At 41.6% G+C, this 22,500-nt stretch overlaps 1 protein-coding gene across 9 annotated transcripts in view; it reads left to right on the top strand.

Moving 5' to 3' along the window:
* Nucleotides 1–2,677: 2,677 nt before the first annotated feature.
* Nucleotides 2,678–22,500, top strand: part of LOC113577936 (collagen alpha-1(XIV) chain-like) — a 61,302-nt gene continuing 41,479 nt past the window's right edge. For 7 of the 9 annotated variants that reach the window (XM_035536378.1, XM_035536372.1, XM_035536386.1 and 4 more), the window contains exons 1-11: nucleotides 2,678–2,966; nucleotides 3,407–3,520; nucleotides 7,759–7,875; nucleotides 11,092–11,235; nucleotides 11,972–12,061; nucleotides 18,931–19,089; nucleotides 19,203–19,322; nucleotides 19,482–19,646; nucleotides 21,140–21,301; nucleotides 21,437–21,594; nucleotides 21,937–22,066. In XM_035536378.1, coding sequence (XP_035392271.1) covers nucleotides 3,436–3,520; nucleotides 7,759–7,875; nucleotides 11,092–11,235; nucleotides 11,972–12,061; nucleotides 18,931–19,089; nucleotides 19,203–19,322; nucleotides 19,482–19,646; nucleotides 21,140–21,301; nucleotides 21,437–21,594; nucleotides 21,937–22,066 — 1,330 coding nt within the window. In that variant the 5' untranslated portion in view covers nucleotides 2,678–2,966; nucleotides 3,407–3,435. The remainder of the gene's footprint in view (nucleotides 2,967–3,406; nucleotides 3,521–7,758; nucleotides 7,876–11,091; nucleotides 11,236–11,971; nucleotides 12,062–18,930; nucleotides 19,090–19,202; nucleotides 19,323–19,481; nucleotides 19,647–21,139; nucleotides 21,302–21,436; nucleotides 21,595–21,936; nucleotides 22,067–22,500) is intronic. The other 2 variants (XM_035536388.1, XM_035536370.1) reach the window with 1 other exon arrangement.

Below are 22,500 nucleotides of genomic sequence, written 5' to 3'. Positions count from 1 at the left end.
ATTTAGTTATACATGTAGTTAATAAAATGTCACTGAGCTCTTTCAGAGGTTTTTTATATACCAGAAAACATATTTTAAGACTTTTGCTATACCTTGTTTTCCTTATTTTATTCAAAATGTCTTTTGGCTATGCTGTATCATTACTAAATCCTCAGCTATCAGAAGGCAAATGTATAAGTCATGTAAAATAAATATTTTTAACTTCTTATTAAAATTCTTATTATGTTCAGCTAAGATGGCATTTAGAGTGCATGTATGTGACTGTCCACCTCCTGTACACTTAGTTTGCACAGCTGAAGGATGAAGAACCTCTGTCCCATTTCTCTGGAAAACTTACTTCACTGCAATTCTGACAGGCTTCTGACAGATGGCCTGAGCTTGAAGGGAAAAGTGGGGAATTTTACATTAGAAAACACACAAAACTCAGCACTTTAGTGTTAGAGAATACATTGGAACAAGAGTCTTGGCAAATTAATTATGAGGAGTATTTCTGTCCTTGTCAGCCAATGGGTGTGTGTGTGCATTTAACATGTGTAATATATACTTTGTTACTGAATGAAGCTCAGTGGGGTTGAAGGCAGTTTTATTTGAATTTGCTTTCAGAGCTGATTTAAGTATGTGTTGACAAATCATCCAAGAAACAAAAAGGGGTCAAATGTTAAATAATAACTCTTTTAAGATACAGCAATGTATGTTCACGCTGACACTTCTCCTGCCTAATAATCACATTTATGTGTATTTGCAACCGTGCTTGATTTGGTTCTATACCTGTCCACACTTGCACAGCATTTCCCTACAAAGCCACGTAAGAGTAGATGAGAATGTCTAATTGCACCTGCTTAATGAGATGTAATGGCATGGCGGCACTGTCTGCTGAACACTCTGCTCTGATGATGTGCTTCTACCAGTTTTCACAGGTGTTTGTAGAAATGCACTGGCATAACAGGTACAGTCACCTAAATGCATGACCTGCTACTGTATCACTGCAGGTATGGCATCGAGAGCTTAAACCCACAGAAGTCACAGACCCCACAGAACCCAACAGAACACCATAGAAGCTCAGAAGCCAGAAAAGTACCAATAAAAATTGGAAGTTACAGCTAAATGCACTTAATGTACAGTAGTAACTCAATAATATATTTACATTTACATTTATGCCATTTAGCAGATGCTCTTATCCAGCGCGACTTACAAAAGTGCTTTGTCATTTCCTCATAGAATATCCTAGTACAGTACAGTAGGTTAGAGTCCAAGATACCAATGATCTAGAATACTGTGGAAATACAGGGATCACTGCTGATGCCTAGAAGTACAAAATACATAAGCTCTATCTTAGACAATGATAAGTGCAATAAACAATAAGTACTATATTGAATTCAGAAAGAAAAAATACACATGGCTCTCTCCCTTTCAGAAAGCACACCACGAGGAAGATTTAATCTAACAGTCAGTTTGAACTTTTGAACATACTGTCCTATGGTTTTTGTTGCTTAACTTTAAAATTGCATGAAGGTTAAACAGTGTCTCTCTCACACACAAACACACACACTCAAACATGCACACACACACACACACACCTTTTTCCTTGGTCAAGTGGGAAAGTCAGGGACAGGATTTATGGAGCACTGTTCCCACTCTGTCGTGGCTGTGACCCAGTTGTCATGGTGATGAGGACTGATACATTCCACACGCCTCTTGGCCTGTTCGGGCACATCTAACATGGCTGACATAGAGAGAGCATGAGAGAGGGAGAGAAAGGGAGAGAGAGAGAGAGAGAGAGAGAGAGAGAGAGAGAGAGAGAGAGAGAGAGATAGATACCCTGTTCCACAGCCTCTAGGCACATATGGGAGTGCCACTTACACTGCTCTGTGGGTACAGTATTGGAAGCTCCTATGCATTCCTTTGATCCACACACAGCACGCATGCAGTATTTTTGGAGATTTATTTTTTGAATTTGTGCAATTTTTGAAAAAGTTATGTGATACTTCACTTTTGGACTGACTTTTATCAGCAGGATCATAACATTGACTAGACAGGGTTACTTGTAAGAACTCATTTTGTCTGCTCTGATGTTATTATGTTATGGTACATTATGTGGAATTCATTAGTTTGTTCTGGTAAACTATTCTACTCATGGGCTGAATAGAGTTTACTAGAGGGCAAACTCTTGCCCTAGGGCTTTACGTTATTTGCTATGCATTAATGTTCAGCAATATGTAGTAATCCTGATCTGTCAAATGGACTATCCTCAGTGAGACCAAAGGAGCTGAGCCAGTGCCCACATCAGTTTGGTCACAACTGAGAGAAATAAAGTCATAAATATAAACTAGTCACAAGCAGCAGCTCCTACTACTACCACCCGAAAATCGTAATCACTAAAATGCTACAGGTGTGTAAAGAACTGGTAGTGACATTCAACCTGACGCCTTCAACCTACCAGCGGTGCTAGAGGACGTCACATGAAATCACCACGAAATCGCATCTTAGATGAGTTACCACGTCCAAAGGTTGTCCCTCTTATTAAACACAGAAATTCGGAAAGACGCCTTTAATCTTTTGGTAATCATTTAATTGTCTGAGATGGTATTAGAGGTGGGGGCTGGGGGTGCGGACTAAGATCCTGCCTGCCCTGCGGAGCGCTCTTAGAATTTAACCCCAATAGTGAAAGTGCAAGACGCGCCCCTCAATCAGTAAACGTTTCCTCGGGCTTGACAGTTTTCGCAGTAAGTCACGTCTCCCTGACTGGTCGCCTACAGAACTACTTCTTTCTCTCACTCGAGACTAAACGGTGTGAAGGAATGAATAGCTCGAGGGATGAGTGAATGAGTAGTGAGCTTGCGACGCGAGATACACCCACCTTCACATGCCTGAACTGAGGAGGCGCGAGCTGTAAATAGTTTGCGCGAGGTGAAGATAAGCTTTGCAGAAATCATTGAGGAGCAAAAACGACACGAGGATTAAAAGAGGTAAGATATTTGTTTTGTGTTTAATGTTTATGCCTTAAATTATTCTTAACACCATCTTTCAGGCGCTCCTAAACAAATATCTGACTTCAGCACAGTTGAATTAGGTCGGTTTCAAATATCGATAATACTAATGTGATTTAAACACGGCTTCCATTCTGCTGCTTTATAATTAGTGTATTGATTAGGGAAGACTAATTTGTTGTGTTGAATGTTTCGTTTAATGTTCTGAATTTTTAAGTTATACAATCGCCGCCCAATTTCACAGCTTTGTTTAATACATGTAAATATTGTTGTTTTCTGAACACCAAGACTGGCCCCCCACCAAAAAAAAAATACCAAGAAGGTGATTTTCATTAGCAACAAAGGTTTCGACTTTTTACTTTTTTTTACTTAATTAATTGTATTATTGATATATGTATTTGTTTGTTTATTTATTACAGTTTGCTCCCCACAGTAGACGCAGGAGAGGATGCACGCCCGTGGCTCCAGGACACTTGGTGCACTGTGCTTCTTGGCACTAACGTCACTGTTTACCAAACCCACACGAGGCGAAGGTAAAGGCTGTTACGTCACTGTTTACCAAACCCACAAAAGGCGAAGATAAAGGCTGTTACGTTGCCTCTTTGCATTTCACAAACAGCTTAGAAAACTGAACGTCCTGCGTTCTGCTGCATTGTTGGGTTGTGCATCCAGTAATTAGTGAAGGTTGAGCTATAAGTTCCCTTAAACGTACCATCTGCGCCTGAGCGCAAAATTCTCCATTAAGGAAGAATAATAAATGATACAATAAACCTCGACTTTCCGACTTTGCAGAGTATCATTGTGAGTGACAATAACACAAGACTCGGTAAGATCCCTTTGGGTATGAGAGTAATGTATGCAGAGCCCAGAATTTCCCATAAGCTTTGCTGCAATTAATTAATAGTTGCACCACACCGCGATTACATGGCATTTGATTTTATAAGATCTGAACTCCTCTTCCATGCATGCTATTAATATATTGACACATACACAGTTTTAGCCTCTTTTGTGCTTGTGTGATAGATGAATTATATCTTCAAATACTTACGTAGATGACCCAACTTGAGAGCAAATGTAAAATGTATCTAGTACATTTTATATAGCATACATCTGTTTATATATGCTTAACTACTCTTACAGTGTAAAGGTATCCATTTAAATGTTATCTTTCATTACCTTTGAAACTTTCACACCAGGCAGTGAAGTTGACTCACTTTACACTTCACCTGAAGTCATTGTCTTCATTGGTCTAATTTAATAATCGTTTAGAGTGAGCACCTGTCCCATTCCTCGGGTGTCGCAGTACGACTGTCCTCATGCAGAGAGCTGTCGAACCCAGAGTGTATTCACAGAATGGGTTACGGTCAGTCCAGGCTGAGTAAAGAGCGGAAGACATGTTTGCTCCCAGACGCCCCTTTCACATTCATATTAGCCCCCACCCACACTGAAAAATGATACAATGCCCAATGCCCAATTTTTTAGCTGGTCTCTGAGAAAGGAAAATAAAATGTTTCACTAAAATATTATTTTAAGGTAATATCAGGAATCACTGAAACTAACATTCCAGTTTGGGCTGTGCAAAAGCACAGGTGTTTGCGTTGACCAGAATGCTTTGAGATAACATCCTTAGAAATGTGTAAACCATGTGATGTTCTGGTAGCCTTACACTCAGGTTATCACATCATAACACCTGAAGGTTTGATGCAGTAGTTCTTGCTGGGACTTGGACACCTTCATTCTGGTACTCTGGCTTGACTCTCTTCAGATTTGATTGCACCCTCTAACAGCACTGGTTCAGTGTTCAGGTCTTACAGAGGAAACATACTAGTGTATTGTGTTTAGTAGACTCTGCAATGGAGCGTCCTATATCTTTGATGTGGCTCTTTAATATGTCCTCCTGCCTGCTCATGCTTTAATTTCTCCTAGGGTTAGGGTTAGAGGGTCAGAGGGATAGGGTTAGAGGTTTAAGGTTAGGGTTAGGGTTAAGGTTAGGGCTATGGTTAGAGGGTGAGGGCTAGGATTAGAGGTCTAGGGTTAGAGGGTTAAGGGTAGGGTTAGGGTTAGAGGGTTAAGGTTAGGGTTAAGGTTAGAGGGTTAAGGTTAGGGCTATGGTTAGAGGGTGAGGGCTAGGATTAGAGGTCTAGGGTTAGAGGGTTAAGGGTAGGGTTAGGGTTAGAGGGTTAAGGTTAGGGCTATGGTTAGAAGCTTAGGGCTAGAGGGTTAGGGTTAGAGGGTTAGGGTTAGAGGGTTAGGGTTAGGGTTAGAGGGTTAGGGCTAGAGGGTTAGGGTTAGAGGGTTAGGGTTAGAGGGTTAGGGTTAGGGTTAGAGGGTTAGGGTTAGAGAGTTAGGGTTAGAGGGTTAGGGTTAGAGGGTTAGGGTTAGAGGGTTGGGGTTAGAGGGTTAGAGGGTTAGGGTTAGAGGGTTAGAGTTAGAGAGTTAGAGGCACAATGGCAGGCAGCAATCTAAATCCATAAAACAGAATATCAGGGAACAGGAAGGCAGCATTCTTGCTGCCTGATGCTGGTCCACAGTGTAATGTTTACACATTGAAGTGACAGTTTTATTAAATCCCCAGATCTCAATTTTATAGTTGACAATATCACCTGGACCAGCTGAGGCATATCAGTGAAATCAGCCCCCATTTGGGAAGTGAATTTTTGCATCTAGCAGACTGACTCACCACAAACCAAAGATGCAACAAAATGTACTTTTTGCACATGGCATGCATGGTACTTAGGTTTTAACCTAAGTACTTATCCAGTATGTAGATTTCTGACTGGGCTTTCTAGTGTGTCCCAACTGTTTACTAAATGTGCCAGAATTCCAGCCAGAATTCAATCTTGTAAATCCTGTAAACACAGGCAATCGGTAAAAAACAAAACAAAATACACCTTTGTTTGTTTACAAACGCAAATCTTAAGTTCACTTGTTTCACTGAGTTGCAATACTTAATACACTATGGTGTTACCCAGCCAAAGTGTTTGGTAGTGTCTCCTGTTTTAATGACCACTGATCCTGCTCCTGTTATAGTTTACATGTGTTTCACACTTCTAGGCATCAGCACCGATCCCTGTATTTCTACAGTATTCTAGTTCATTGATATCTTGGACTCTAACCTACTGTACTGTACTAGGATGTATTCTCTGAGGAAATGACAAAGCACTTTTGTAAGTCGCTCTGGATAAGAGAGTCTGTTAAATACCATAAATGTAAATATAAATGTAATGTTCACATACATAATCACCTCCAATCTAAGCAAGTGATTGTTATTATCGAATAATCGACATATTTTCTATCTTTTGGTCCACTCTCATATTGTGGGGACTATCATGAATGTCAGCATTATAGTGTGTCAGCAATACCAATATTAAAACAATAGTGGCGTACACTGTGGCTGAAAATGTGGCTTCACTTATGTTCACACTATAAAATATTCATTTATTTTTGCTGTTTTAACATGCGTACCTTGCCGATGATGTAAATAATCTTTTACAGTAGTGTAGTGTCCGTCCAGTGGTTCTAAAATGTGTCCAGTATATGATTGCTTTACTCTACAGCACTTGCGAATTGCTTAGCCAAACTTACGCAGTCGAACCTGAGTGAGTCTGTGTTGGGTATGCTCCCTCAGCGTTGGGAGCTATAAGAAACACGTGGAAAAAACACAAAGAGAAAGAAACCCAGTTGGACTGAACTGGGGTGTACTGGGGTGTAAATGCCCCCCGTTCTGAGGAGAGAGATCTTCATTTGAGAAAGACACAAAAGCCCGGCAGAAAGCCCCCCCCACCCCAGTGTAAAGGTGGGTGTGCTTGGTGTATTACTGTACAGTGCTTGATCTGATACGTCTCTTTGAATGCTGATCTGGGCAGTAGCTAGTCTAATCTCAAACGGTTCTTTACACATCTTCACCACTGTCTGCCGTGAGGGGATGTAAAGAATTGCGTCTTTCTCGGCTTTGGCTTGCTAACTGAGACACAAACCGCAGAAATGAGTTTGTGGGAGTGGAGGGCTGCATAGAGTTTGAAGTCACACATGGTGTAGTACTGGTTTAGACCTGGAAGTGTGTGTGTGTGTGTGTGTGTGTGTGTGTGTGTGTGTGTGTGTGTGTGTGTGTGTGTGTGTGTGTGTGTGCATACGTGTGTGTAGTTACGCGTGTGTGTGCATGCATGGGTGTGTGTGGTTCCGTGTGTGTTCGTGCATGGGTGTGTGTGTGTTTGTGTTGGGATTGTTTTGGTTTGGTTTTGCCTGTGGAGCTGAAGTGAAGTGAGGAACAGCTGAGTGGTGAATGTGGTCTGCCCCTCTGTCTCTCCATAATGCTTCTCCATTTTTCTCACCATGGCAGGAATAAACACAGCAAGCCTATTCCACAGCCTTTAGCTCTCCTCTCTCAGACTTCTTCTGGCTCTGTCAAACTGTGGTCTTCAGCCTTTCATGACTGAAATAATAATGCAGACTTATTACTAACACCGACAAAGTTTGACTAGATTTGTACTTGTCTCAAAGGAATGTCTATAACTCTGTGAGATCTGTGGTTTCTCTCAGACCTCTGCCTCTCCTTGTAGAGGTTGGAGAGACACAGATGAAGTTTGGACCTTTTAAGAGCATGTTTGCTTTGCAGATGATAAGTATTAGCATCATCCACTGTAAGAATGATTTTTAAGCATTGCTCATATCCACCTGCAGACTGAACAGGTATTTAACAATGATTGTGTGTGTGTGTGTGTGTGTGTGTGTGTGTGTGTGTGTGTGTGTGTGTGTGTGTGTGTGTGTGCAGCGCCTGCTCCAAGAAGACTGCGGTTTAAGGAGATAGGTTCAGGCATGCTCAGTGTGTCCTGGAAAGAGCCAAAAGGAACGTATGACGGCTACAAGTTCGTCTACAGCTCTGGCTCAGGTGAGTGTGCTGATTGGCTGGTGACTAGTGTTTCCTGCTCTTTTTCACAAGCTGGCATCACAGTTGATGGACTTAGAACAGCAAAAAATAAAACACAAGCAAATACCATTTTGAAACATATAACCCAGGGCTGTTTCATATGTGGCTGTTTCATATATGTTTTGGGGATTTTTTTGCTGTTTTTCATTTTTAGTTCAACTATTTATTTTTGTAATAGTGTTAAACATATTCTAAGGAAAATGTTGCTAGTTAACCATTTCATACATGGTTTGTAATTTGTGTGGTTTGTCTTGTTTAAGAAAAAACAGCTTTTCAGACAAAAAACTGACCACAGCTATCATTTCATTCTTGAGTGTAGTCAGTCTGTTTATCTGTGAGGTGTAAACTTGCCTTTAGCCATTGTATAGTATGTCTCTCTGAAAATGTCCTCCTTTGATTAACCTCTGATCCTCCTGAGGCAGCTGTCTCACACATCCTTTACAGATTAGCAAGAACCCTAACCTCCGACCTCGTTCTTTCTTTCTGTCTCACTTCTCCCTCTTCCTCTCTTTCTTTCTCTCTGTGTCTGTGTGAGCTTATCATTATTCTTGTTTTGTACAGTCAGTGCACTTCAATAAGTACTGCGACAGTAAAGACTGTGTGAACTGTTCAGAGCTTTCAGAAAAAACTGGAGACACTGAACTGCAAAAACAATAAACAAAATTAATGAAAACAGTGTTGAGACGTTGACATTTAGAAACAATGTACAGCAATTACCAAATAATTTATGAAGCTTTTCTAGCAGTCATTTCATTTTGAACATGCAAATGTTATGGGTCGGCGCTTTAGTGGTTGGCTGGCATCTCTCAGGTGTAGCTTTTGCACCAGCTGTTCCTCCATACTATCTTTCCTCATGAACTCTCTGACTGACACACACACACATACCCACACACTCAAATCTCTGACTGACACACACACACATACTCACACACTCAACTCTCTGACTGACACACACCTCAGCCCTGATCAGGTTTCACATGGGAGATAACTGCTGCCAAAGAGGACCTTAACCTGATGGCAGAGAGACTCCACTGAGAATCAGCTGCAGCAGCTGTCACAAAGTAGTTAATTACGAATGTGAGATTACCGATCTGGTAAAAATCTAGAAATCAGAGATTTATCATTTCATTGTAATTGATATTCCCAGAATAAGATGAAGGACTTTCAAGAAGGCTTTTTTTGTAGTGGGAATAGATGATGATTTAACTTTATAATTGTATTATTATTAATTTAAATTGTCATTCATCACTGCATTTTTCTCCTGAAAGGGGTGTGTATTGTATGTGCGTGGAGGTGATGCGGGACATCAGATAAAAGATCTGCTTGGTAGTGTCTCTGCTGTCACTCATAATGTACTGAAGAGAAAGGGACACTGAGAAAGACAGACAAAGGAGAGAGAGAAAGACAGAGTGAGTGAGCAAGAGAGGGGGAAAGAGGGAGTGAGCAAGGCAGGGAGAGGGGGAATGAGAGAGTGAGAGTGAGGGAGAGATTATGTAGATGAACAGAGAATGAGCTCTTTCTGTTCAGCTCTACCCACATCATGCCACGTCTAATAAAGCTCTGGGTCACCAGCAGGGTTAAAGTAGCTACATTCACCTGGCTCCATCCCACTAATCCACACGGGATGAATGTGACTCCACTACACCTTGTCAGTCCCTTCCTTTTGTCTTCTTGCTTTACTTACTTCTGGGTCCACCTGCCTGGAGTCTCTGTGTGTTGCTATACCTGCTTTTCACCTGTGTGCTGTAGTGAAGTCTGTAGATGCTCCAGAGTGGAAAGGCTGCGTGGTTGAGTGTGCGCTAATGTAAGACCCTTCAGCTCCTGTGTTTTCTGTTCATTAAATTTCAGGTTGGGCTGATGCAGGACTTACTAATTAGATGATGGGTTGACTTCTGGGTGTTAGAGCAATGAGCACTGAAGTGTGTCGTGCAGTAGCACTAAACCCGTCCTGATTCTCAAGCTTTTATTTGGTTTGTCTGCATGAATTCATCCCAGCTGGCAGCAGGTCTCTTTCACTCTTTCTGACCAATCGGCTGCTTCAGATGAGCAGTGGGGACAGTTCATTTGATGACGATGGCTATATATGCAGAGTGCTGAATTGTAATAAGGATCAGTGATGGTGGCTAAGGCTCAGCTGGCTTCTGTTGGGGTTCCATAATGCACTAAAGGCCGACAATGGGGAGGTCTGGCTGGAAATTAGAGATAAGCTACTTTATGAGCAAAAAAAGTGTGCTGGCATTCCTGTGGGGGATTGACAGGATGTATTTGCGCAGACGAACGAGGAGAGACCCTGTGATCTTGAGGATAGTCCTGTCACAGTGCAGGGCTGGAACTGGAGATGCCTGACACAACAATACTGGGATCATGAAATGAAAAATCAACTTTGATTTTCATGCTTAGACAGACTAGCTGGCGTTATTCAGAATTGACAGCTTATTAGTAAAAGATCTAAATAAACCAGTTAACTTTTTGACAGGTTTATGCATCTGAATTTTGATATGAAGATTTAAAATGGATACAGACTGATAGTTGTATTGGCTTAGTTAACAACCCCTTCATTTCATTTTTGTGATAGTGCTTACTTGTGACTGCAGTATCAGGCATTATGTTCTGCTTGGAAGGTTGCACATGCGTCTCCAAAGATGGAACAGTACAATCCATGTACAGGTTAGGATCAGGGTTAATCCATATACAGGTTAGGCTTAGTCTTAATTCATATAGAGGTTAGGGTTATCTTTAGGGTTAATCCATATACAGGTTAAGGTAAGGGTTATTGCATATACAGGTTAGGGTAAGGGTTAATCCATATATGGGTTAGGGTTAATCCATATACAGGTTTGGATTAGGGTTAATGCGTGTACAGGCATTTTATTGCATAGAGTGAAGCAAACATTACACAATGCACATTCTTTTATCCAGGAAGTTCAGTCACTTTAACCTGTCCTTTTTTGAGCTTTCCTCCCTCCTCCAAACTTTCATACTCCCACAGGAATGTAGTGAATTGCACATTAATTTGTATATTTGAATGCTCAAGCACATTATGGCGACCTCCGTAATTAAAGGGAAGCAGTGTTTGAGGTGGTCTGGCCAACCGCGCCTCATCCTCTACGCACCGCACAGCTCTTCTCCGCTCCAGGCTGTCGACGACTTACCTCTCTCCCTGTGTCTCACCTGCAGGAGGACGTGAGACAGAACTCCGACTCAACAAGGAAGAGGCCAAAGCTGTAATTACTGACTTTGACCCTAGTAAAGAGTACACCGTCAGAGTCATGACACTTAGTGGCTCTCAGCAGAGCAAACCATTACTGGGGACATATAAAGGTAATGATGTCATGGTTTACCATTGTTTACTATGAGTGTAAATCACAACTGTGATTTACACAGTGGTAGCTCAGTGGTTAATGTACTTGACTTGTAATCGGATGGTTGCTAGTTCAAGCTCCATCGCTGCCAAGTTGCCACTGTTGGGTCCCTGAGCAAAGCCCTTAACCCTCAATTGCTCAAGTTGTACTCAGTCATAATTGTAAGTCGCTTTGGATAAAAGCGTCAGCTAAATACCATAAATGTAAATGTAAACTGACTGTGAAATATATGGCAGCCTATTAGGTACAGCTATAGAGTAGACATACCTAATCAAGTAATCACTCACTGTAGAAATATGTTTACAGCTGCTAGTGTAACTGTAGTGTTGTTAATCCTGCATCAGGTATTTTAATTCCATATTATGGATTCAGTCTGTGATGTTCTGTGATAGTTCTGTGAACTACTCTTTATTAGCCTTGGCTTTTGCTGTAAAGATGAATATTAGTAATTGTTATTGTGAGTTAGTGTTGCCACATGTATTAGACAGACTTGTTCAAAGTAATTATGTTTAAATCATGTACTGTTTAGTAATAATAGTTATGGTAAATACGAACTGTGATTATGATTATTGGTGTGTTATAAATATTCCTTTAGCATTTATATCATAGTATTTATTGGCAAGTGTCATTATCACTTATTGTAATGGTTTTTATTGTTCAGTGTTACTATAATGTAAGTATTTATTGACCCCCAGCACCCAGGTCAGAGGTGAGTGACAGAGGCCTGCAGATACACAGAGAGAGTCAGAACAATGAGCCTGAAAAGGGCAACGAGATCAGTGAAGGTAAGGTCAAAAGTTAGAGGTCACCTCATGACCAGCTATTTGTGTGTGTGTGTGTGTGTGTGTGTGTGTGTGTGTGTGTGTGTGTGTGTGCATCTGGTATGTATTTGTATTTAGCTTTTATTTGTAGTTATAATGTGTAGATATATATGTGGAGTTATGTATAGTGATCAGCCGATGTGGGTTTTTTAAGGGTTGATACTGATTCCGATATCAGAGCAGGGCCAATATATAAGGCTGATATAAGAGCTGACAAAATACAATTTAATAATAATAATAATAATAATAATAATAATAATAATAATAATAATAATAAATGAGACACAAAATTGCTGAACCTACATGAACTGTAATGTCAGCGGGTAAGTGCAAGGCAAGGGGTCACAAGTGCAGAGGGAATTTAAGGACAAACATAAACACTAACCAGGGATGAACCCGGGTAATAAAGATAAGAAAGGCTAGGGCACAAAACAGCAAGAACCATACATACTGAATGAACTGAAGAACCAAATCAAACAAACATGGATCACCAAAATAACTGACAACCAGAGAAACAAAATACAGGGCATACAAGACTAACAAGATACAGGTGAACATAACTGCAGGCGGGGATACGAGCAAGGGGGCGATAGTGACGCGATCGTGACATGAACATTTAATGAACTATATATGGTTAGTGCTTAGTTATTGTCAGCACTGTCTGTTTGTACTTTGTCTGCAGCACACTTATTTTAAATTAAAAATGCTTATCAACTAAATGAATGTCCACAGGTACTGAAAAACTGCAGGGTGCATGAGAGTTACAGTACTGAGCTCTAACTTATTTTTTCACCAACTTCTCAAAACTTTCCCAAAGCATATTTTTGTATGTTTGTTTTGGTTTGTTGACAGACTTGGATACAAGGCAAATAGCCAAACTAAGCAAACAGACAAATGAACAAAAAAGCCCTTCCATGCACAGCCTGCTCGCGTCATCTAACAAATGACTACAGATGACAATGATGTGATAGAGCAGAGATTCTGTCCCTCATATAGTTGAGAATTATTCCAGCTGGTGTACACAGAGAGAGAGAGAGAGAGAGAGAGAGAGAGAGAGAGAGAGAGAGAGAGAGAGAGAGAGAGAGAGAGAGAGAGAGAGAGAGAGAGAGAGAGACAGACAGACATAGACATACGCACATACACAAGATAACGTTCGTTGCCCCAAACGTTTTGGCAATTTGATAACATTAACGCTAGCTTTCAAAGTCCTGTTAACAAGTTAAATCTCCCATTGGCAAATGCAACTGACCGTAACTAATGTTGGGTATCTTATAACTATCAAATCAATCGTTTATGATAGCAGATTGTTGAGTTGAGATGAGAACAATAGTTTGAGCCCTGTGAGCTAGCTAGCTAGTTTAGCTGGTTAAAGGCTAGCTAACATTACAAGTCCCAAATAACATTATTTGCACTTTCTTGCTAAATGAATCAGTCTAATTATACAAATAGTCAACACTGTATATGTTATTGAGTGACCAATTAAATATAAGCTTTGAAAAATAGGAATTGAAATTTTACCGTTTGGCTAAATGGACACAAGGGGGCACTATAATGTAGCTCCGCAGCCAGACTGACAGCGCTGCCTGTAGGCCACCAACCCTGTGAGACCTGTAGGCCATCAAACTTGTAAGCGCAGGCATCAACTGATGATGATTATCTCAAAATGGCATTAATCCGCCCGATTAATTGGCCAGCTGATATATCGGTCGACCACTACTTATGAACGTATAGTTATAAATATCATTTTCTTGGTTGATATTTGTAACTATTCAGTATTGTGTGTGTGTGTGTGTGTGTGTGTGTGTGTGTGTGTGTGTGTGTGTGTGTGTCCGCATTTATGTTGATGTATGTCTTTTATAGTGATGTTTAGTTAGTGCATGTTTGTGCATTGCATATGTGTGTGAATATTTGTGTGTGTGTGTGTGTGTGTGTGTGTGTGTGTGTGTGTGTGTGTGTGTGTGTGTGTGTATGTTGCTGTAATGTGGAAAGTTGTTTCGCATATGAGAGTGTGTGTGTGTGTGTGTGTTTGTTTTGTTGTATGTTATCAGCATGTGTAGGTGCAGGTATGTGATATTCAGGTACCACACGGGAGTGTTATAGGGGTTACCATAGAAACCCTTATGTGGAGTTTCAGAAAACCTCGTAACTCCTCAGTGCAGACATCTGCCCAGTGAGAGCGACACTCTAACAGTCTAATGAGAAAGACTGAGGCAAAAACCTGCGAAGAAAAAGTGTAGTACCTGGACTGGACTGCAGAGGGAGTGGGGGTGCTCGTGAAGGTAAGACGAGTGGTGCTGAATAGCTGTCCCTTCTGAGGTGCTGTGATTCATTATGGCATCCCACTGCATGTTCTTCTAGAAGCACAACACACTAATGTATATACAGATTAAACTAAGATTAAAAGGATTTTTAGTGGCTAATCCATGTTGACCGTTATTAGTTCAAGACGACTTAATATGACTCAAAATTGCCATTTATGATCTAAATGTAATGTCAATATTAAAATGAAATAGAGATTACTTGAAACATAATATTGTCTGTAATAAACTATGGGAGATTAAAATTGAGACTCCCCACAGACAGTCTAATTTAATCCAACAGTAGGCTTTGTGGTGTATGTGTACAGTTAAAGGAGTGTTCTTGTGCAGAGGAAGTTGAATTTAAGGATTTTTAAAAGTTTTTAAGATCCGGGAGGAGAGGTTGCATTTGTTTTTGCATCAGTCTTTGGAGAATAACAGTCATATTTGGTTTCACAGGCTTGATTTATATTGAGACCAAGATGAAAGCTTGGAATTCTGCTAGAGGCATTTGGCCACCATAACATGGCATTAGTGTGAGATGAGGTGCATGCAAGTGTGTATATGTATGAAGTAAGTGTGTGTGTGTGTGTGTGTGTGTGTGTGTGTGTGTGTGTGTGTGTGTGTGTAAACTGTGAGAGCTGTCATTATGGAACAGCTGCAGGAGTCTGAGAGGTCCACACAGAGTAGAAGTTCTGTGCAGATTCACTACAGAGCTGCTACCCCCCTCATCTGCTCTCGTGTGGGACCAAAGGCAAGAGAGAGAGGAGTGAGGGAGCAGGGGAGAGAGAGTGAGCCTGAGGAAAAGGGAAAACTGGGGAAAGTCTGAGTCTCTTGGGACACAGGAGACTAGGATTGAAACAGCTGCCTCACATAACAGGAAAAATCAACCACAATTAGTCATATTATAGCTACACTACAATGGATGGGTTAAAGTAGAGTGATACTGCCACTCCCAGACTGGCTTTACTTACTCATTCTCTCTGTCTCTTAGTCTCCCTTTCCCCTTGTTACCTCCATGTTCACACTTGCTGAATTCTATTGAAATGCTCACTTGGTCATTCTCTCTCTCTTTCTCTCTCACACTCACACACACACCCCTCTCTCTCTCTCTCTCTGTCTCTCTCTCTCTCTCTCTCTCTCTCTCTCACACACACACACACACACACACACTTATAGATACACACATACACCAACACACACACACTTATACCCATGTACAAATGCATGCACGCGCGCACACACACACTTCCTTTGGGGCATACAGGTGTGCCCTGAGCTTTACATGTCTCACTCCCCCATCTCTTTCTCTTTCTCTCTCTCTCTCATTTGCAGATTAAGAAGGATATTAGACACCAATACCATAGTACTAATAGACCAGTCAAAGCTATACTTTACCTCTCAACAGCTGCTACCTAGCGCAGTATTACACCCTCTGAGTCACGTTTAGTCATAGCAGACTAAACACAGAAAGTATGTGTATGTGTGTTATTATATTGTATGTGTGTGTATGTGTGTTATTATATTGCTCATATATTTGATGTAGACTCATTTTGATGGTGGACCGTTCATTTTCTGAGGTAATATTGTGTCTGTTGAGGAGCTGCAGCATAGCCAGCTGAGTACAGCTGAGGAGATGGAGACAAAGATTAGAAACACATAGATGCTGCATACGTGCACAACCACATTTGCACACAATCTGATGGGAGTTGGATGCTGCTAATTGTAAGGTGTCAAGAAGTCTAAAAAGTGTGTGAATGCAAACAGGATCTGATTTCCCAAAGGTCTGCATGGTAGTGTCTTTGTGTACGTGTGTGTGTGTTTAACTGTGTGTGTAGTGAAATAACTATTCACAAATGAGTGTGCAGAACTAACAAGTATTCCTTTCTATAAAATTGGATAGAGAAGGTGATTTAGGTTTATATTTATATTTAGGTTTATATTTATATTTATATTTAGGTTTAGGTTTTGAACCTTGAAGCTTATCTCACTTGAGCAGGGTGCTCTCTCTGTTCTGCAGGTTTCATTCCTGCAAGTTTGCGCTACACATGTAGACCTAACCTGAAGGTTCTGGCCAGTGAGACGTTAGCTGCAGAGATCAGGCCATGCTTCCTCATGCCACCAGCCACAGACCCTGTGTCTGCTCCTCCTCCTCTGAATCAGTTAGGCCACCCAAGACTGTGTATGAAAAATTTCTTAGTGCAGTCATCAGAGGTAAATTGGTTTTGTGTGTGTGTGTGTGTGTGTGTGTGTGTGTGTGTGTGTGTGTGTGTGTGTGTGTGTGTGTGTGTGTGTGTGTGTAACCTGGTTGAAGTGTAAAATGATAGGAAAGAGGGGTCAATCATTAAGAATCTTCTGAAGAGTTGAAGGACAGCCATACTTCACCCTCACCATATGTGTATATACACACACACAAACTAACTGCCATACTATAAAATATTATTGCACAATATGCCTCCTCAGTATGTTTACTCAGAGAGTGGGATGCCCGGAAGAATAGATAATAAATAGGGCTCCACCCAATTTCCTTTAGGGGAGCAACAATCCATAGTCTTGAGAAACTAAGAAGTATTGTTTAGATATTTGAAATAAGAGAATGCAAATCAGGAGAGTTATATTCATATTTTTGTTGTCTTCTTCATATTTTTGCACCAGAAACTGTCAGTCATGGCCAGCCACACTGTCAGTCATGGCCAGCACTGTAATATACAGAGATTATATACAAAACCTCAGTGTTGTAAGCCTCACATCTATATAGCTGCTCTCCAGCTTCATGGGAGTGTGTGTTTGGGTGTATGTGGCTCAGGGTTACGAGACATAGAGAGAATTACTCTGTTGTGATTATATTGATATGCTGTGAATTGTGCTGCGCTGTGCTATTCTATAAACACAGTGGTGATCCCTTGATGTGATGCGATTAAAGACTCTTGCATTATTCTTATTCAAATGATTGTCATTTCCTGGATCATGCTGGGATTGATCAGAACACCCATCTGCCATGTGTGCACACAGCCACCATGATACACTCTTCATGATTCACTGTTCTGATGCACTTCATGATTCACTGTTCTGACTCATGATTCCCTGTTCTGATACACTCTTTAGGCCTCTTATAGGAGAGATCTTATAGTTTAACTGATTGCTCATTGAATTTAATTTTGAAGTGCTTGCATTCCAAATCTGTACAGACTTGACAGCGAAAGGCAAGTTACAGCATGACCAGACACATTTATTCCCTTCATAAATGCATAATATACATGTGGGTAAGATGGTGTCATATTCCTGTTTGTAAAGGGTAAGACGACTGAATAAGTAAATATTAAAACAAGTTCAACGTAATTCCCTGTTTGTGTGGCTGCTAGTGGCAGGTGTTGAGAGACTTTCTACACTTAATCCCAGCAGCCGCAGCGGGAGAATGACATTTATAATAGTGGGATAACATCCTGCCCAAAGTGATGCTATTCTGATTCATTATTCTGCTGTTGTTAAACTAAATGAGAAAAGTAGTCCCTTGATAAACCATTTCAACAAATTTGAATCAGATGCTTCTCACCTCTAAAATATACTTTACAAAAATATATGGCCTACTTTCTTGTTGGGAGTAAAGCACACATGAACTAGGCTAACAGCAGAATTAAAATAGAATGTCATTTGTTATCTTAAACAAATAAGGTATTTATCCAAGCAATCTCTTCACAGGTCAAATCACACACATTGTTGAACACGTGGGTGGGTGGGTGTGTGTGTGGGAGGGGGGGTTGTTTGCTTTGGACTAAATGTATGATGAACAGTACTTTGTGTTTTGTTTTCTTTACAGGTTACAGTGTTCCAGATGTCTCAAGACAGTGGAGCAATTAAATGTTTAATTTGATGTATTTTCACTGTAGAGGGAAGAGAAGAAATACAATGTAATAGTCTACAAAAAATGGTGACACTTAAGTAAAAAGTGTTAAATCATAATTGTCTTTGTCTTTGTTTTTTTCTTCACACACACACACACATACACTTTTATGCAGCTTTAATCAAATATAATAAGATTGTTCACATCAGTGCGTGTCATGGAAGGTTTACCTCTCTGTGTCTCTTAAACACTTTAATTGCATCTCTCCTCTATCCGTTTCCCTGGAGTTGGAGTCAAATGAAATAACTGTATGTGATCTTTAAATGGTTTACTTAATAATTCCAAAGAAAGGAACACACACCATCATAGCATATGAAGTATTAAATTTCACAACGATAACAGAGATTATAATTAGTAGGCGGAGTCAGGGTGGAGCCTGAGTGAGGGGACCAATCAGAAGTGGAATTGTCAATGTAGAGTCTCATCTGAGGGAGATGATTACTGTTGTGAAAAACAAGTTTTAATACAGGCCCCCTGTTCCCTCGCTTTGCCTTCATTAATCTGTGAAAATAGCACTTGTTGATTTCCAATATAAAGAACATTCACCTTTTTTTTCCTTAAAAAATTCACGTTCTTTTTGGCTTTACTCACGTCTCATTTGTCTCTCTGTCTCCCTCTTTCTGTCTTTCTCTCAGCAGTGGATGCGTTCACGTGTAAAACTCCAGCTATAGCTGACATTGTGATTCTGGTTGACGGCTCCTGGAGTATTGGCCGCATTAATTTCCGTCTGGTGCGCACGTTTCTCGAGAGCCTTGTATCGGCCTTCTCTGTCAGCTCGGGCCAAACACGAGTTGGTGAGCTCTTCATCATCTTCATCCTTGCTGCTGTCGTTATCACACACACTGCATAAAATTTGCACATAAAACCTTGTGTATATGTGTGTGTGTGTGTGTGTGTGTGTATGCAGGGTTGGCCCAGTACAGTGGAGACCCCAGGATTGAGTGGAATTTGAACACGTACTCCAATAAAGATGCTGTCATCAGTGCTGTGAAGAATCTGCCCTACAAAGGAGGAAACACATTAACAGGCACACACACACACATTTCTACTTTCTCACTCTTTTTTCTATCTTCTGTAACCTATATCCTCTTTCCCTAATTCCTTGTATGCTTTCTTTCTTGCATTTTCATCATTGTGTGCATTTGTGTTTGCGTGTGTGTGTGTGTGTGTGTGTGTGTACTTACAGGTCTTGCTTTGATGTACATTCTGGAGAACAGCTTTAAGCCAGAGTCTGGGTCCAGGACTGGTGTTCCAAAAATTGGAATTCTGATCACAGATGGAAAGTCTCAGGATGATGTCCAGCGTCCCGCCCAGAGCCTGAAAGTGGCAGGAATAGAGCTGTTTGCCATCGGTATGACAACTACAACACCAGACAGCACACCTCACTTCTGCCACCTTTGTAAATTCTCTTCAAGTATAATCTGTGCCTTCAAGTGTTCATAAACTCATCCGTACAATCCATTTGTAGGATGTGACAACGTGGAGAGCTTGAAGTTTAGGCAGGGGTGATGTTCTTCTTTCTGTGCCTGCCGCTGTTTTTTCCTCTCAGGAATGCACAGCTTCATATCACTGTCCTCACCACACTGAGCTGCTAGGGTTAGGGTTAGAGGGTTAGGGTTAGAGGGTTAGGGTTAGGGTTAGGGTTAGGGTTAGAGGGTTAGGGTTAGAGGGTTAGGGTTAGGGTTAGAGGGTTAGGGTTAGAGGGTTAGGGTTAGAGGGTTAGGGTTAGGGTTAGGGTTAGGGTTAGGGTTAGAGGGTTAGGGTTAGAGGGTTAGAGGGTTAGGGTTAGAGGGTTAGGGTTAGAGGGTTAGTGTTAGAGGGTTAGGGTTAGAGGGTTAGGGTTAGGGTTAGGGTTAGGGTTAGAGGGTTAGGGTTAGAGGGTTAGGGTTAGAGGGTTAGGGTTAGGGTTAGGGTTAGGGTTAGAGGGTTAGGGTTAGGGTTAGAGGGTTAGGGTTAGGGTTAGAGGGTTAGGGTTAGAGGGTTAGGGTTAGGGTTAGGGTTAGAGGGTTAGGGTTAAAGGGTTAGGGTTAGAGGGTTAGGGTTAGAGGGTTAGGGTTAGAGGGTTAGGGTTAGGGTTAGAGGGTTAGGGTTAGAGGGTTACGGTTAGAGGGTTAGGGTTAGGGTTAGGGTTAGAGGGTTAGGGTTAGAGGGTTAGGGTTAGAGGGTTAGAGGGTTAGGGTTAGGGTTAGAGGGTTAGGGTTAGAGGGTTAGGGTTAGAGGGTTAGGGTTAGGGTTAGGGTTAGAGGGTTAGGGTTAGGGTTAGGGTTAGAGGGTTAGGGTTAGGGTTAGAGGGTTAGGGTTAGAGGGTTAGGGTTAGGGTTAGAGGGTTAGGGTTAGAGGGTTAGGGTTAGGGTTAGGGTTAGGGTTAGAGGGTTAGGGTTAGAGGGTTAGGGTTAGAGGGTTAGGGTTAAAGGGTTAGGGTTAGAGGGTTAGGGTTAGAGGGTTAGGGTTAGGGTTAGAGGGTTAGGGTTAGAGGGTTAGGGTTAGGGTTAGAGGGTTACGGTTAGAGGGTTACGGTTAGAGGGTTAGGGTTAGAGGGTTACGGTTAGAGGGTTAGGGTTAGAGGGTTAGGGTTAGAGGGTTAGAGGGTTAGGGTTAGAGGGTTAGGGTTAGAGGGTTAGGGTTAGGCGGGGCTTCATATCAGTACTCCTCACCACACTGAGCTTCTAGCTGTCCAGTTCTGAAACCATTCAGAGGTTCTATTGCATAAATATCTTGAATGCAATATAGATTTTTACATTTCTGTGTGTGTGTGTGTTTGTGTATATGTTTGTATGTGTACATACATATGTTTGTGTATGTTTGTTTGGGTGGTCATTTTGTGTGTGTGTGTGTGTTATGCAGGTGTGAAGAATGCTGATGAGAACGAGCTACGTGCAATCGCCTCTCCTCCAGAGGACACACATGTGTATAACGTAGCTGACTTCAGTGTAATGAGCTCCATAGTGGATGGCCTGACTAGGGCTGTGTGCGACCGTGTTGAACATCTCCACAGAGAGATCAAAGGTCATCACCCAGATAACACATCACACACCAACTGATGGGTGTGTTTGGTGTGTGCATATCATTACTTTTTGTAGCATTTATGCTTAGGAGAGTGTGTGTGTGTGTGTGTGTGTGTGTGTGTGTGTGCAAATGTAGGAGAATCTGGGCCTTCCACGGCTCCTGGCACACCTCGTGACCTTGTGACCTCTGAAGTCACAGCCAGGAGTTTCCGAGTGTCCTGGACTCATGCATCTGGAACAGTGGAGAAGTACAGGGTGGTGTACTACGACTCCAAAGAAGCCAAGCCAGAGGAGGTGTGCGCGCGTGCCTGTGTATTGCTTGTGCTTGTACGTAGCAGTAACACGCACATGGCAGCAGAATGTCTGTGTTCATGTGTAATAAGTTTTATCAGGCCCAGCAGTCTTACCAAGGCTTTTAAATGTCTGTAGTTTTTACATGCATCATAGCAACCTAAAAATACCCAAATAAGTTAAACAGCTAAGCAATGCCAACACCAACATGCACCAGCTAAGCAATGCCAACACCAACATGTACATGGTAACCTCCTAGGTACCTCTAATAAAATGGAGATATCAGTAATGTGGCTAATGGGACATACATGTTCTGGTGCGAGCAGATGTGTCATATCTGTGCAGGTGGTGGTGAACGGAGATCAGAACTCAGTAGTGCTGCACCATCTCAACTCTCTGGCTGAGTATCAGGTGGCTGTGTTCGCCATCTACAGCAACTCTGCCAGTGCGGCTCTCCGTGGCACTGAGACCACACGTGAGTGTTCTGCTCGTGCCCACCAAGACCTTAGTAGCCCCTCAAGTGGCTAATGGGCCTACAGATGTGTTGTTGCCCTAGTTACTCACAGCTGGCCTCACAGAAGGTCCTGACACACACACTCACCCACCTCACCACCCTGCAGCCAGATACTGCCTTCTGATTGGTTTATATGGGGAAAAGGGCGAGTCTGCTGTCTTTTCCTCCCAGATGGACTGCAGCCAGCTGTGTTTCAGCATGTGGCAGAGCTGCGATTCAAACATGACAAGGCTATGAATAACAGAGCTTATAGAATGTTTCACCACTATGGAACATTTGTACAAATACCTCTCTAACACATCCCCCTATAGCTTAGTGAGGAGCAGTTGAAAGTAGTGACATAACACATCACCTTACTAGTGTACTGTAGTGGTGAAATAACATTGTCTGTGAAT

The sequence above is a fragment of the Electrophorus electricus genome, chromosome 2, assembly GCF_013358815.1.
Source record: "Electrophorus electricus isolate fEleEle1 chromosome 2, fEleEle1.pri, whole genome shotgun sequence".
NCBI classification, from domain to species: Eukaryota; Metazoa; Chordata; class Actinopteri; order Gymnotiformes; family Gymnotidae; genus Electrophorus; species Electrophorus electricus.
The sequence above is the reverse complement of the archived record's forward strand: the minus strand, read 5'-3'. Positions and strand labels throughout refer to the sequence as shown.